The sequence below is a fragment of the Heteronotia binoei genome, chromosome 9 (genome assembly GCF_032191835.1).
Source record: "Heteronotia binoei isolate CCM8104 ecotype False Entrance Well chromosome 9, APGP_CSIRO_Hbin_v1, whole genome shotgun sequence".
Classification (NCBI taxonomy): Eukaryota; Metazoa; Chordata; class Lepidosauria; order Squamata; family Gekkonidae; genus Heteronotia; species Heteronotia binoei.
The window spans coordinates 78,433,888-78,449,431 of NC_083231.1; the positions used below are offsets into that span (position 1 = coordinate 78,433,888).

General features: G+C 48.6%; 1 protein-coding gene across 4 annotated transcripts in view; it reads right to left on the reverse strand.

The window, feature by feature from the left end:
* AFG2A (AFG2 AAA ATPase homolog A) overlaps positions 1–15,544 on the reverse strand; it is a 273,792-nt gene that overhangs the window by 57,556 nt on the left and 200,692 nt on the right. For 3 of the 4 annotated variants that reach the window (XM_060246822.1, XM_060246823.1, XM_060246824.1), the window contains exon 15: positions 89–253. In XM_060246822.1, coding sequence (XP_060102805.1) covers positions 89–253 — 165 coding nt within the window. Of the gene's footprint in view, positions 1–88; positions 254–15,544 lie in introns of those variants that run through there. The other variant, XM_060246825.1, reaches the window with a different exon arrangement.

Here is a 15,544-nt window from a genome sequence, read left to right on the forward strand (position 1 = left end):
TTGCACATTTAGAACAGGCCTAATTGATCAAATACAATCATAATGACTGGGTTAGAATTCCACATTTTTCTTCCAAGAATGTATTTACCTCTGCTCCTGAGTAATTTTCCGTTTGTTGGACAAGCTGATCTAAGTCGATCTCATCTGAGATGGGCATTTTGCAAAGCTGAAGTTTAAAGATTTCTCTACGAGTGGCAGCATCAGGCAGAGGCACATATATGATTCTGTCAATTCGACCAGGTCGCATCAAAGCCTGTGTCCAAGAAGTCATCAAAATAGACTCATTAATTGTAACAGAAAGAATCACAAAGAAAATTACATTCACCATAGCTTGCCTTTAGGTAAATGTCTGAACTACTTAACATAGGATCAAACTCTCACATCACAAAGGGTATGTGAAATGGCCACAAGTATCTAAGTCAGGGGTCCTCAAACTACGGCCCGTGGGCCAGATGTGGCCCGCTGAGGACGTTTATGCGGCCCGCCGGGTTATGGCAAAATCAGACCGGAAGTAACGTTCGGCCTAAACTCGCGTTAGCAACGCACACTTCCGGCACTGGGCTGAGGCGGCAGAGACAGAGTGTGAGGTGATACCCAGGTGAGGTGAGTTCCCAGGCCGGGGTGTGTGGTGTGGGGAAGGGAGAGAGATGCAGAAGACGGAGAACAGACGGCCCGTGGCCTTGTACAGTAACGGCAGTCTGGCCCTCCAACAGTCTGAGGGACAGTGAACTGGCCCCCTATTTAAAAAGTTTGAGGACCCCTGATCTAAGTTTTATATCAGCAATGAGATTCACACAGAAAGGTTTCCTGTGAATGTGACACTGGCGCATCATTTCCACGTTTCATCTGGATGTGTCTTTTCAGAAGTAACTGTTGATTTCAACATCAGACGTGATAATGAGAAAGGTATCCAAGAATATCTTCAGTAAAGACAGCTTAAAGGTAGGATCACACTGCATACTCAACAATTGCTGTTGTGATTGCCTGTGTTGTTTATTTATTAACTTCATTTATACCCCGCCTTCCTATAGATTTAGTCCTATTTACTTATCAAATTGTATCCATGGTTTACATCACTCAATGCTGCTTGTGGGTAAATGCGTAACACAAGATTGAATTCCCCCATCACACACATACTCCATGAATGCAACATTAACTAAAATCCAGTACTTGTACTATCCTAGCACTGCTCCTTATTGCATTGCAAAATTAAGCAATGAGTAGGCTACATAGCTGAGGTTCCTATATGGGAACTCCTTTCCACACCAGCAGTAACCCCAGTTCTGGAAACTGAACACTTGCATAAGGAGCAACTTCAGCACAGCCTCCTCCACATACGGCCTTTAGCTTCTCATGCTGTTTAATGGTGCATGGTATAAAGGTGCAAACTGGGAGGCAAAGTGTCCCTGGAGAAGCCCCCCCCCCCTATCTGTCTCAGCACCACCTCCAATGAAGAGTGGGAAGAGAAGGAGCAGGCTTGCTGTGGGGCCCACTGCCTTGTGGTGGCAGTTCTCACCCACCTACTTTGTGCAGGGCAGCAGCTGCTGGCTCTCACAAGGTGAAGACCATGAGTCCACAGAAGTAGTGCCTTCTGCCTAGTTTGCATGGGATCCCCTCCCCACCATCAGCCCACTGGGATTTTCCCCAGTGGCCAATCCGCTCCTGCAGCAGAATCAAACCAATAGGATAATATAAGTACAGGGCTTTAATTGGATACAGGCAGGAGTGGGTGGGGTTCTCCTTGAAAAAGAGGTGCCAGAACTCTTACGAGGAAAATGAAAGACAAACACACAGATGCCATTCATGAACTTCTAAACATTTTTTGAGAAGTTTGTTTCCATGAAGAGGTTCAGGAACTCTGTTCCGCTATGTCCCCCCCCCCTGAAAAAAGGCTCTGGATACAGTTGTACAATTTGTTAGAGCCACCATTGTAAGAATAAAACAAAAATTATAGTGTTTACTAATTAAAAAGTGAATGCTGCAACTCCTTAAGCTCCTTCAGACGCTCACATAAAATCCATGGAACTGTCCCCCTCTCTGTGGCAATTGCACAAAAGGCAAGAACCAGTTGCCAGAAGCTCTCCTTCCTCACACTGATGTAACAAAATAAAATATGAGCTTCTAATTTACTCATAACTATTGTCATCTTGTTAACAAAACTGCTTGCATGCAAATTCTGAATTTTAAATACATTTTTCATCTGGATGCATTTAAGGCTCAGCACGTAAACTAAATTGTTTTTTATGTTCAAGTTCTCCCTTGGGCAGTGTAGTTGGAGTTCCAGTTGACTAGAGATATTGCACGGCTGTCCTGGGCTCTCAGCCAATAAGATTTTTCCCAGCCTGATCATGTCAGTGAAAGTCACGCTGAAAAATAGTAGGAAGAAGCTTTCCTTCCTGCACAGCATTGATCAAGTTAACACCCTTCCTACAGTTTCTTTAAAAAGACCATTGTGAGCACTCTGGTGTGGAAAAATCCATCTTGCATGCTAAGAGATGTCCTGTTATTTTTAAAACAAAAGCCTGAATATGTTCAGCTAAGGAAACTCCACAGCAAGTACAGTGAGCCACCCATAGGATCACTGGAGTGTTTCCTTGAAGTTTCAACAAGCATGGAGACAGAACTGCCAGTTCATTGTTCAGTCAAGTCACATTTCTATCAGGATGCTGCTTTGGAATTAATTTGGCTGCTCTCCAATATCCCCTTAGGAACATCAACAAGCATACAAACACACTCACACACCCCAGCAGCAGTTCCTTGTGCTTTGTCACAAGCTCGTTCTGAAAAGCCTTTGGGTTTTCAAGGGCAGCTTGTCAAGCAACTATGCCATTTCTGCACTTGTAGTCCAACTCTGCACACAGTGTCCACAATGTGGCCCTTGAGATCTGAATCTCTGTAGCTTTAGGATACAGTGTTAGGTGTTAACACGATTTTCCTGATAATGGCTGCCAACAGCTGTTTGCATTAGTCACAGAAAGCTCATAATAAACAATTTATGGAGGCATTACATCGAGGCAATAAAAAAACCTTATTGAATAAGAACGGGGTCAGTCCACCAACCTTCTACTAGTGTCTTCTCCTGGAAGATGCTCTTCCCTTTATTCTCTCAAGATTTGGGAAGGTAAATCTGATGTGAGGAATTTCTCCTGTTGTTTTTATGTTTTAAACATATTAATATGGGGCTTGTGAATTATTTTTTATTTTACTTTTCTGCATTAGAAACTGATTGTATAGAATTATTTGGGCATCAGAAAATGGTGTCCTGTAAATGTTTTCTTCTCTCCAAAGTAGTCTAAGGGTCAGGGTTCTTGGCTTGCTCCATTTGAGAATATGGCTACTGGCGTTGATGGTAGTTGAAAGTGATGGTGAGCAGGGGCTGGGAAAGAGCCAGAATGTCTGTAGGCTGGCTCTCCCGCCACCGATGCTGCTGCCTAAATGTTAATGAACGTTTAGCAGGGCTTTTTTTAAAAAAAAAAAAAGCTCCTGATTTTTTTTTTTTAAAAAAAGCCCTGCTAAACGTTCATTAACATTTAGAGAGCATGGTGGGGGAGAGCCAGCTACAGAATTCTGGTCCTTTCCCCAGCCCTGCTCACCATCACTTTCAACTACATCAACCGCCAGTAGCCATATCTCAAATGGAGAAGAAGAACTGACCCTGCTACTTGCTCTGCCAACAACAATGAAAAATAGGAGAATGATAGGGGCAAGTTCCTGTGCTAGCAGAGTAAGGTCAAGTCTGCTTTTCTGAATCTGAAATTGCCCTCCTGTTGTACAAATTACTGTGGCTTCCAAGCCCTAAAAAGGAGGTGAGAAATCTTCTCATTCCCTAAGGGATAATGATTTGCATTCTTCTACCTCTCCCACTTCCTAATGCCTTCTCTAGACAGTTGTCTGAAAAGCAGCGAGAGAAGAAAGACTGCTCGCTCCCACGGTGAACTAGATTAGCTACAGTTTTCCCCCATGTTATAACACTGTTCCCAGTTGCAGAGCTTTTCTATTTCCACAGCCATGAACATGGAAGAAAACAAAAACACATACAGTATGTCACAGAAGTGAGTACACTCCCTCACATTTTGTAAATATTTAAGTATATCTTTTCATGTGACAACACTGAAGAAATGACACTTGGCTACAATGTAAAGTAGTGAGTCTACAGCTTGTATAACAGTGTAGATGTGCTGTCCCCTCAAAATTACACAACACACAGCCATTAATGTCTAAACTGCTGGCAACAAAAGTGAGTACACCCCTAAGTGATAATGTCCAAATAGGGCCCAAAGTGTCAATATTCTGTGTGGCCACCATTATTTTCCAGCACTGCCTTTACCCTCTTGGGCATAGAGTTCACCAGAGCTTCACAGGTTGCCACTGGAGTCCTCTTTCCACTCCTCCATGACGACGTCACATAGCTGGTGGATGTTAGAGACTTTGCGCACCTCCACCTTCTATTTCAGGATGCCCCACAGATGCTCAATAGGGTTTAGGTCCGGAGACATGCTTGGCCAGTCCATCACCTTTACCCTCAGCTTCTTTAGCAAGGCAGTGGTCATTTTGGAGGTGTGTTTGGGGTCGTTATCATGTTGAAATACTGCCCTGCAGCCGAGTCTCCGTTCTGCTCTGCTTCAGTATGTCACAGTACATGTTGGCGTTCATGGCTCCCTCAATGAACTGTAGCTCCCCAGTGCCGGCAGTACTCATGCAGCCCCAGATCATGACATTCCCACCACCATGCTTGACTGTAGGCAAGACACACTTGTCTTTGTACTCCTCACCTGGTTGCTGCCACACACACTTGACACCATCTGAACCAGATAAGTTTATCTTGGTTTCAACGGACCACAGGACATGGTTCCAGGAATCCATGTCCTTAGTCTGCTTGTCTGCAGCAAACCGTTAGTGGGCTTTCTTGTGCATCATCTTTAGAAGAGGCTTCCTTCTGGGATGACAGCCCTGCAGACCAATTTGATGCAGCATGCGGAGTATGGTCTGAGCACTGACAGGATGACCCCCCCCCACCCCTTCAACCTCTGTAGCAATGCTGGCAGCACTCATACATCTATTTCCCAAAGCCAACCTCTGGATATGACGCTGAGCACGGGCACTCAACTTCTTTGGTCAACCATGGCGAGGCCTGTTCTGAGTGGAACCTGTCCTGTTAAACGCTGTATGGTCTTGGCCACCGTGCTGCAGATCAGTTTCAGGGTCTTGGCAATCTTCCTATAGGCTAGGCCATCTTTATTCATTTTTTCAGATCCTCAGAGAGTTCATTGCCATGAGTTGCCATGTGGAACTTCCCATTTGGACATTATCACTTAGGGGTATACTCACTTTTGTTGCCAGCAGTTTAGACATTAATGGCTGCGTGTTGCGTAATTTTGAGGGGACAGAACATTTACACTGTTATACAAGCTGTAGACTCACTACTTTACATTGTAGCCAAGTGTCATTTCTTCAGTGTTGTTACATGAAAAGATATACTTAAATATTTACAAAATGTGAGGGAGTGTACTCACTTCTGTGACATACTGTACTCTCAAGGATGGCTTCAACTGATCTCTCTCCCTCAGTGTGCCCTGAACACACAGACTTTGCCCCCATCTATCTTGTCCTAGATATTCATTTAAAATATTTATATCCTGCTTTGCTCCTTTAAAACTTAAGATTTAAAGGTGTCCCACAGAAATCTATTAGAACTTGATTACTAAGCCAGCCCATGTTTTCATGGCCCCAATTCTTTCATCTCCCTACCCTGCCTCAGGTCCCATTTTTCAGTCATTCTAGAATGTAATAGGATATAGGGAAAGAATGACCAAGAGAGAACACTGGGGACTGACTATTACAGAAAGAGAGATAGACAGATACAGAGATAAAATTATTTTAAAGAATCAGGCTGTACAACATTTCTGTCATGTCAGCCTTGCTCAAGACCTGAAGCATTGTGCAAGCTGACAAGAAAAGACTTGATATGTTTGACAGCAGGTGTTCAGGAAGAATCTGCAATATCAAGTGGCAGCATTTTGTAAGGCACAATCAACAAGGCAGAAACATTCTACATGGCTATTACCCAAAAGTATTAATAAAAGGGAAAAGAAACAGATGGCTTGATCCTCCAAGCAAGATTTGACAACTCAAAAGGAAAGGATATTTATCTGAAATGAGCATAAAGACACAAATGAAATGGGACCAATATGAACAAATTAGTACTAAGCTTTCCTTAGCAAAAAGCTAACAAGAGACTTTGCCTGATTAATGCAAACTCTTCTTGCATGTGGTGAAAAAAATGGTGCTTTATCTACATCCAGGGTTGAAGGCTCTGCTGCTGTACTTGCCACTGGGGCAAGAAAGTGTAAATCTGCCATTCAGAGGAGCTGGCATTATTAGTCTGCTCCTGACACCAAGGTGCAGTCAGGGACAACTCCAGCTTGGGAAAGCTTAGCAAAAGCTCCCTTAAGCGGCTATGTCTTCTGAGGAGATACTCTCAGGGTGCTCCACCCTCCTGCAGGAATTGCCAGAGGTTTCCTGGGCCTGCATAGATCTCTTACCTTCTTTAAAATGAGATCTAGGGACAAGGACCTAGGGTGGGTTTAACCACTCCTTCCTTGTGCTGAGATTGCTAGGAACTCCTACAAAGGATGCTAGAGGGTACACCGGTGGAGTCCAAGCCAGTAGACTCAGATACTTACACATGTATTCTGGAAGGCATACCAATAGTGCTGATACATATAAGCATTTCTTTCACAAACTCACATACACAAGACACCTTTACATTCAACACAGCGATCATATTTCCTGGGTGTACACTGGTTTCTTTATCATTCAATTACCTATATATGTCCTTAAACTTACATCTACTTGGACACTAATACTTCTAAGGGTATAAAGTCAATAGCAACCTAGAATATACAATGCTGCTTGCCACAGTATTTCACACAAATGAGGAAATCTTCTGAATTTAGGCAACTTTTGAGTAACAGAGATAAGGGCCAATTCTTTTTTCCAGATATTTATCAGTAAACCCTTGTAAGTTTACAATATAAGCCTTTTAACCATCTTTCAGCACCCTAAACAGTATCTGAGAATTTTGGTGTTAAATACTCTCTCACCACACATTTCATCACTGCGTATCATGATGCACCTTGATACTTTTGGACTAAATTTGCAAAATGGCTTGCATAACTTTTATGAGGTCATCTTTGTTTTTTTTTAATCTAAGATGAAAACAAGATACTGGGCTGGTGCACATGAGATTCACAGAATGAATTAGTTATTTCCTCACTTGGCATTTCCAACCTATATAAAATCTTCTATTCCTTTTCCTCTTTCTCCTTGATGACTCATTTTAGTAAGCCAAAATATTTTAGAGATTGGCAACCTATGTTCCCTCTCTGTGGAGTCTTGTGTGCAAAAATTCTTCTTCATGAGCAACTGGCATTAAAAGTTGTGAGCTACTGCATAAATTAGTTGCTCTGGGGCCATTTTTCCTAAGCTAAGATGAAAATGTGTGAGCTGGAAGCCAAAAATCTGTGAGCTAGCTCACTCTAATTTAGCTTAGAGGGAACACTGCTGGCAACCACCCATGTTCCATCACAACTTCATAATTAATTAAGACTGCCTTATTGTTTGCATAGGGTGGCCATAATGTCTGAAGGCCAGCCAGGGACACCTTGGGGGGGGGAAGGCAGGACGTCATACCACCGCCGGAAACAGGAAGTGACATCACTTCCTGTGACATCATTTCCCCCGCGCCACCTGCCGGAAACGGGAAGTGACATCACTTCCTGTGACATCATTTCCCCCGCGCCACCTGCCGGAAGCAGGAAGTGACATCACTTCCTGTGACATCATTTCCCCCAAATGGCATCATTTCCCCCAAATGCCACTGCCGGAAACAGGAAGTGACTTCACAGCACTTCCTGTGACGTCCCCAAAAATCCCCCAAATATCACCGCCGGAAACAATTTTGTTCTCAAATCCTGTATATACTTCATCAGTATATGGGATAAGGCACTTTCTCAACTGTGCTGCATAATGCAGCCTATTTATTTTGTCCTGTTGGCTCTGTTGGCTCTATCTGCGCCACCTTCATCACTTTCGGGGTGTGGATCCCCCAGTGGGGTGGGCTCCCGACTCCCTCCGCCGGCTGTTTCTGATAGCCCTGCGCCCCCTCTTTCATTTGATATGTGTCCCGTGCGGGTGCCACCCTCCTGCCGGGAGATGCCGCAAAATGAGCCCCCTTATGGCGGCAGGGCTCGGGGGAAGCAAGCTAGACTGCTGTTCTTTTGAGGGGTTATAGAGCGTTTCGAGCCCCTCCCTGTGGCATTGGTCCCATCGTCGTGGGACCCAGGGGGCCGGCGCAGCAGCCTGTCACTAATAACACAGGTCGAGATGCGGAAGTGACTGACAGGCTGCTTCAGCGGGCCGGCCCCCTGGGTCCCACAACGATGGGACCGATGCCACAGGGAGGGGCTCGAGCCCTGCCGCCATAAGCCTCAAGGGGGTTCATTTTGCGGCATCTCCCGGCAGGACAAAATAAATACAGGATCTGAGAACAAAATTGCACCAGAAGACACAAACACAAAGCTCCCTTACACTGAATCAGTGCTTGGGTCCACCAAAGTCAGTATTGTCCACTCCAGTCACAAACACAAAGCTCCCTTACACTGAATCAGTGCTTGGGTCCACCAAAGTCAGTATTGTCACATAAGAACATAACAGAAGCCCTGTTGGATCAGGCCAGTGGCCCATCCAGTCCAACACTCTGCGTCACATAAGAACATAAGAGAAGCCCTGTTGGATCAGGCCAGTGGCCCATCCAGTCCAACACTCTGCGTCACATAAGAACATAAGAGAAGCCCTGTTGGATCAGGCCAGTGGCCCATCCAGTCCAACACTCTGCGTCACATAAGAACATAACAGAAGCCCTGTTGGATCAGGCCAGTGGCCCATCCAGTCCAACACTCTGCGTCACATAAGAACATAACAGAAGCCCTGTTGGATCAGGCCAGTGGCCCATCCAGTCCAACACTCTGTGTCACATAAGAGAAGCCCTGTTGCATCAGGCCAGTGGCCCCTCCAGTCCAACACTCTGCGCCACATAAGAACATAAGGAGGGAAGGAAGGGAGGAGGGAAGGGAGGAGGGAATGGAAGGGAAGGGAAGGGAAGGGAAGGGAAGGGAAGGGAAGGGAAGGGAGGAAGGAAGGAAGGAAGGAAGGAAGGAAGGAAGGAAGGAAGGAAGGAAGGAAGGAAGGAAGGAAGGAAGGAAGGAAGGAAGGAAGGAAGGAAGGAAGGAAGGAAGGAAGGAAGGAAGGAAGGAAGGAAGGAAGGGAAGGGAGGGAAGGAAGAAAGAAAGGAAGGGAGGGAGGAGGGAGGGGAGGAGGGAGGGAAGGAAGGGAGGAGGGAAGGGAGGAGGGAAGGGAAGGGAAGGGAGGAGGGAAGGGAGGAGGGAAGGGAAGGGAAGGGAAGGGAGGAAGGAAGGAAGGAAGGAAGGAAGGAAGGAAGGAAGGAAGGAAGGAAGGAAGGAAGGAAGGAAGGAAGGAAGGGAGGGAGGGAAGGAAGAAAGAAAGGAAGGAAGGGGGAGGGAGGGAGGGAAGGAAGGGAGGGAAGGAAGGGAGGAAGAAAGGAAAGAAGGGAAGAGGGAGGGAAGAAAGGAAGGCCGCCCCCCCCCCCGCTTTCGGCCCCCTTACCTGCGGTGGCGGTCGGCGGCGGCGGGTCGGGCGGCGGCGGCGGGTCGGGCGGCGGGGGCGGCGGCGAGGCCAGGGAGGCGTCGGAGAGGCCTTCCTTGGCCGGCGCTGGCCCGGGAAGGCCTTCCAGAGGCTCTGGAAGGCCTTCCCGGACCAGCGCCGGGTGCTCCGCGGCCTCCCCGCGGCCTCCGCTGGTCGCTGGGGGCCTTCCAGACACTCTGGAAGGCCCCCAGCGACCAGCGGAGGCCGCGGGGAGGCCTTCGCTGGCCGGCGCTGGCCCAGGAAGGCCTTCCAGAGCCTCTGGAAGGCCTTCCCGGACCAGCGCCGGGTGCTCCGCGGCCTCCCCGCGGCCTCCGCTGGTCGCTGGGGGCCTTCCAGACACTCTGGAAGGCCCCCAGCGACCAGCGGAGGCCGCGGGGAGGCCTTCGCTGGCCGGCGCTGGCCCGGGAAGGCCTTCCAGAGGCTCTGGAAGGCCTTCCCGGACCAGCGCCGGGTGCTCCGCGGCCTCCCCGCGGCCTCCGCTGGTCGCTGGGGGCCTTCCAGACACTCTGGAAGGCCCCCAGCGACCAGCGGAGGCCGCGGGGAGGCCTTCGCTGGCCGGCGCTGGTCCGGGAAGGCCTTCCAGAGGCTCTGGAAGGCCTTCCCGGACCAGCGCCGGGTGCTCCGCGGCCTCCCCGCGGCCTCCGCTGGTCGCTGGGGGCCTTCCAGACACTCTGGAAGGCCCCCAGCGACCAGCGGAGGCCGCGGGGAGGCCTTCGCTGGCCGGCGCTGGCCCGGGAAGGCCTTCCAGAGGCTCTGGAAGGCCTTCCCGGACCAGCGCCGGGTGCTCCGCGGCCTCCGCTGGTCGCTGGGGGCCTTCCAGACACTCTGGAAGGCCCCCAGCGACCAGCGGAGGCTGCGGGGAGGCCTTCGCTGGCCGGCGTTGGCCCGGGAAGGCCTTCCAGAGGCTCTGGAAGGCCTTCCCGGACCAGCGCCGGGTGCTCCGCGGCCTCCCCGCGGCCTCCGCTGGTCGCTGGGGGCCTTCCAGACACTCTGGAAGGCCCCCAGCGACCAGCGGAGGCCGCGGGGAGGCCTTCGCTGGCCGGCGCTGGCCCGGGAAGGCCTTCCAGAGGCTCTGGAAGGCCTTCCCGGACCAGCGCCGGGTGCTCCGCGGCCTCCCCGCGGCCTCCGCTGGTCGCTGGGGGCCTTCCAGACACTCTGGAAGGCCCCCAGCGACCAGCGGAGGCCGCGGGGAGGCCTTCGCTGGCCGGCGCTGGCCCAGGAAGGCCTTCCAGAGCCTCTGGAAGGCCTTCCCGGACCAGCGCCGGGTGCTCCGTGGCCTCCCCGCGGCCTCCGCTGGTCGCTGGGGGCCTTCCAGACACTCTGGAAGGCCCCCAGCGACCAGCGGAGGCCGCGGGGAGGCCTTCGCTGGCCGGCGCTGGCCCGGGAAGGCCTTCCAGAGGCTCTGGAAGGCCTTCCCGGACCAGCACCGGGTGCTCCGCGGCCTCCCCGCGGCCTCCGCTGGTCGCTGGGGGCCTTCCAGACACTCTGGAAGGCCCCCAGCGACCAGCGGAGGCCGCGGGGAAGCCTTCGCTGGCCGGCGCTGGCCCGGGAAGGCCTTCCAGAGGCTCTGGAAGGCCTTCCCGGACCAGCGCCGGGTGCTCCGCGGCCTCCCCGCGGCCTCCGCTGGTCGCTGGGGGCCTTCCAGACACTCTGGAAGGCCCCCAGCGACCAGCGGAGGCCGCGGGGAGGCCTTCGCTGGCCGGCGCTGGCCCGGGAAGGCCTTCCAGAGCCTCTGGAAGGCCTTCCCGGACCAGCGCCGGGTGCTCCGCGGCCTCCCCGCGGCCTCCGCTGGTCGCTGGGGGCCTTCCAGACACTCTGGAAGGCCCCCAGCGACCAGTGGAGGCCGCGGAGAGGCCTCCCCCACCGCTGCCGGCCCCGCGCGCGGGCGGGGAAGGCGGGGAGTGAGGGAGGGAGCGTCCCTGCGCGTGCGCAGGGGCCCTGCGCAGGCGCAGGGACGCTCCCTCCCTCACTCCCCGCCCGCGCCCGCGGCCCACCGGCTCCTGGGCTGCCTAAACCGGGACCTTTAATGGTCCCGGTATAGGCAGCCCGGGATCCGGGATTGGGTGGCCAGATCCGGGAATGTCCCGGGAGACCGGGACGGTCTGGCCACCCTATGTTTGCACCATGTGACAAATTCAGACTACACACAGCATTCTCTGGGGTGTGGAACTCCCCTCACCTGGTTCACCAAAGTCTGATCTCTTATAGAATATTTTTTAGCTGCTGGGTATAAGCAAGAGTGATACAACTTCAGTTAGTTTTGAACAGTTATTTTTGCTAGCAGAAGAGGAAAGTGATTTTCACCAATCTCTGCCAACACTGCAGATACCCACATTATCTCCTGTATAGTTTCTGGGCATCACCTGACTTATGGATGCAGGATTCCAGGGGAACAAGACAGGCTGGAGGAGACATTTGCCTTTGCTCTTTCACACAGAAAAGGGCTCAAGCTAATATATTTAACAGGACATTTTATTCTCACTCTATAATATGGTTTTAAAAACTTTTGTTATCTGCTGTAACACTGAAGATGGAATTATAAATAAGGTTCTCTTTCCACAAGCATCCACCACAAAAAGTGGAAAGTATAAATATGTTATTGGGAAAGTATAAATATATCTTATTGTGAAGGCAGCATAAAAAAATGTTGGTGTTAATTTACACCTCTTCAAAGGTGGTAGTTCTCTAGCTTATTGTATTTACCTATTTAAATTCCACAGTGTGTATAAAATAAATGCTTCTATAACTGCTGTGTTACAATGGTTGACTAGATTATCTGTCATCTTCTAATAAAATAATTTTGTTTAAAGTTAACATGAACTGATATGGGAAGAAAAAATCTTTTGACAGCTACTAAACACCATACTGTTTTTTTTTAAAGGTACACTTAAGTAAACTCTTCTAGAAAAGAAGCACCAAAACCTCAGGAATGCTTGGGGGGGGGCAGGGAAACCCTTTTGTGTTGGGGGGTTTAAAAAAACCCTTTTAGAAAACATAACAATTATATGTAATGAAACCTGGAACCAAACTCTCTTGGCAATTAATCACCCAGGAGCTGTTGCAATCCTTACAGAAATCACCAGGGATCAGATGTGCCTGGGCTGGCTTCCGACAGGGATGGCTCAGGTAGATCACTCCCAAATTTATTTATTTATATTAAAAATAAAGGGTACCCAAACACACATATGCACATGTGATTATGTATAAAATGTGTATCCAATATGCAGACCTTATTCCAGCCAAGTCTCCCCCTCTCCCAACGTCTTTTTGCAAAAGAGAACTCTCCATCACATAACAGAGATACTTCCTGTTTTCAAGCAGTTGGAAAGGCATGACTTCCAACCCAAATACTTGGTTTGGCAAGCTCTTGCTGTGTTGATAGATGCTTTTATAACCACTTTTGTACCTGAAGTTTCGGTACAAAAGCAGAGTATGGAGTTTTCCCCCTCTTCTTCCAAGGAAGGAAAAAAAGATAGAGAGAAGGATGGAGGCCAGGGAAGGAAAATAGGGGAAAGACAATACAATAGAGGTCATCTTAGCTCAGTAAAGTGTGAATTTGTAATCTTGCAATGATGATGTTTGAGAGGGGAAAATAAACTCCCTTATCAGTAAAGGACACTGGATTCTAGCTCAAATGCTACAAGTCACCAGAGAAACAAGCATGTGACAAATAAAGCACTTTCAATGCATAGTCTATGGCTCTAGATTAATAATACTTGGGCAGTTAAATGACCAGCATTCACCATGCAGTTTCCATAAACAAACATCCTGAGTATTTGCATATATCTGGTCTGAAGGCACCTGACTACAGTCACTTTGCTAAAGCTAACCAGGACTCTGTCTGGGATCTTCTGTAGGCTTCCCTGAGTTCTACAAAAGAAAGGCAATATACCAATTATACAGAAAATAAATCCTTCCAATACTTCTACTGCAGCAAATCTTCTCTTGTGAACAACTCCATCTCTAACCTGATCAGCTGTGAATCACTCCATTTCACTCAATCTGAAAAATCCATGGAGTAGATGTCAGTAGTGCCATGGAGGATCACAGATGAAATGTGACTTTAAGATTTCCATATATACAAGCGACTGATACATGAAAAAAAAATTATAAACAGCAGCTATTCTTGGCAGTTCACATGACAGGTTTTACATGGGTTCCCCTTGCTCTACTGCTGTCTTCCCACAACAAAGGAAGGAGAAACGCATGTGTCTTGCTCCTTTTTAGAAGGGAAATAAACACAGCTTCAGACAGTATTTAAGGGGAAAGAGCAGCAGTAATGGCTAGGCAGGCTGTGGATAAAAAGGAACAGCACTACAGGGCAGGGCTACAAAAATTACAGACAATTCCAAAAGAGGACCTCAGGGCTCTTGAAAGAAAGTCACTCAGTGAAAGGAGCAGTTTAATTGGTCGTTGTCCTGTGTAGTAATCCAAAGAACCTGAATTCTAAAATTCCAGTAAGAGAATATCTAGTTCTATAATTCATACATTTACCTTTCATACATTTCATATTGTTTACCTAACAATACAGCATGTTTTGGGGACAATGACATCTATTTGCACAAAGAAAAAAAAATGCACTATGGGAACAAGCCCTGAGACTTTTTCAAATATGTTCTTCAGATTTCTAAATTCTCTTCAAAGACTAATTCTACTTCACACGTCCATTTATGGAACAACTTATTTAGAATGCTTTATTATCTCACCTTTTCCAGAATTTTCAAAAAGAGTAAAGCAAGAACTATTAATTAGTGATACCATTCAAATTACAAAACACAACTATTTAGCTACGAGCAGTATAAATAGCGTAAAATAGATGAGCAAAAGGTAACTGAAAAAAAATCTTGATGTTTAAGGCAACAACAAAGTGAATTTCTTAGGGAAGCACAACTGTGGTGCCACCACAGAAAAGGTGCCTCAATTCAGTGGGTGGACCTGCAGAATGGTCTCAATAGATAACCTCAATGAACAAACAAGACTACGTAGGAGAAGACACCCTGGCCCTATGCCACTGATGCACTGGGGGTTTTAAAGGTCAGGACTAGCACTCTGAATTGCACTGGAAGCCAAAAAACAAAATTTCAAAACAGGCAGAATACTCATTGTGATACATTCCTATTAAAACCCTGGCCACAGCATTTTGTATCAGTTGCCGCTTCTGATGATCCTCAAAGCTGATCTATGTAGAGTGCGGGGCCTTTTTTGTAGAAAAAGCCCAGCAGGAACTCATTTGCATATTAGGCCATATTAGGACGTCACCATTGTTTCACACAGGGCTTTCTGTAGAAAAGGACCAGCAGGAACTCATTTGCATATTAGGCCACATCCCCTGGTGGCAAGCTAGCCGGAACTGCATTCCTGTGTGTTTCTGCTTTAAAAAAAGCCCTGGTAGAGTATATAACTCAGCTACAACTTGGATAAAACCAACAGGATAACCATGGCTAGATCATGGTCGGCCGCGTTCGACACGGTCGACCATCGGCTACTGGCCCGCCGGCTTGCCGACACAGGGATCAGGGGGTCCGCCTTACAGTGGCTTTCCTCCTTCCTTGATGGTCAGGGACAAAGGGTGGCAATTGGGGGAGAGCTGTCCCAGAGGCACCCACTAGTGTGCGGGGTGCCACAAGGTGCAGTTCTCTCTCCGATGTTATTTAACATCTACATGCGCCCCCTTGCCCAGATTGCCCGGAGGTTTGGGCTTGGGTGCCACCAATATGCAGATGACACCCAGCTCTATCTACTAATGGATGGCCGTCCTGACTGTGTCCTGGAAAACCTGGACTTAGCATTGCAGGCCGTGGCAGGTTGGCTCAGGCTGAGT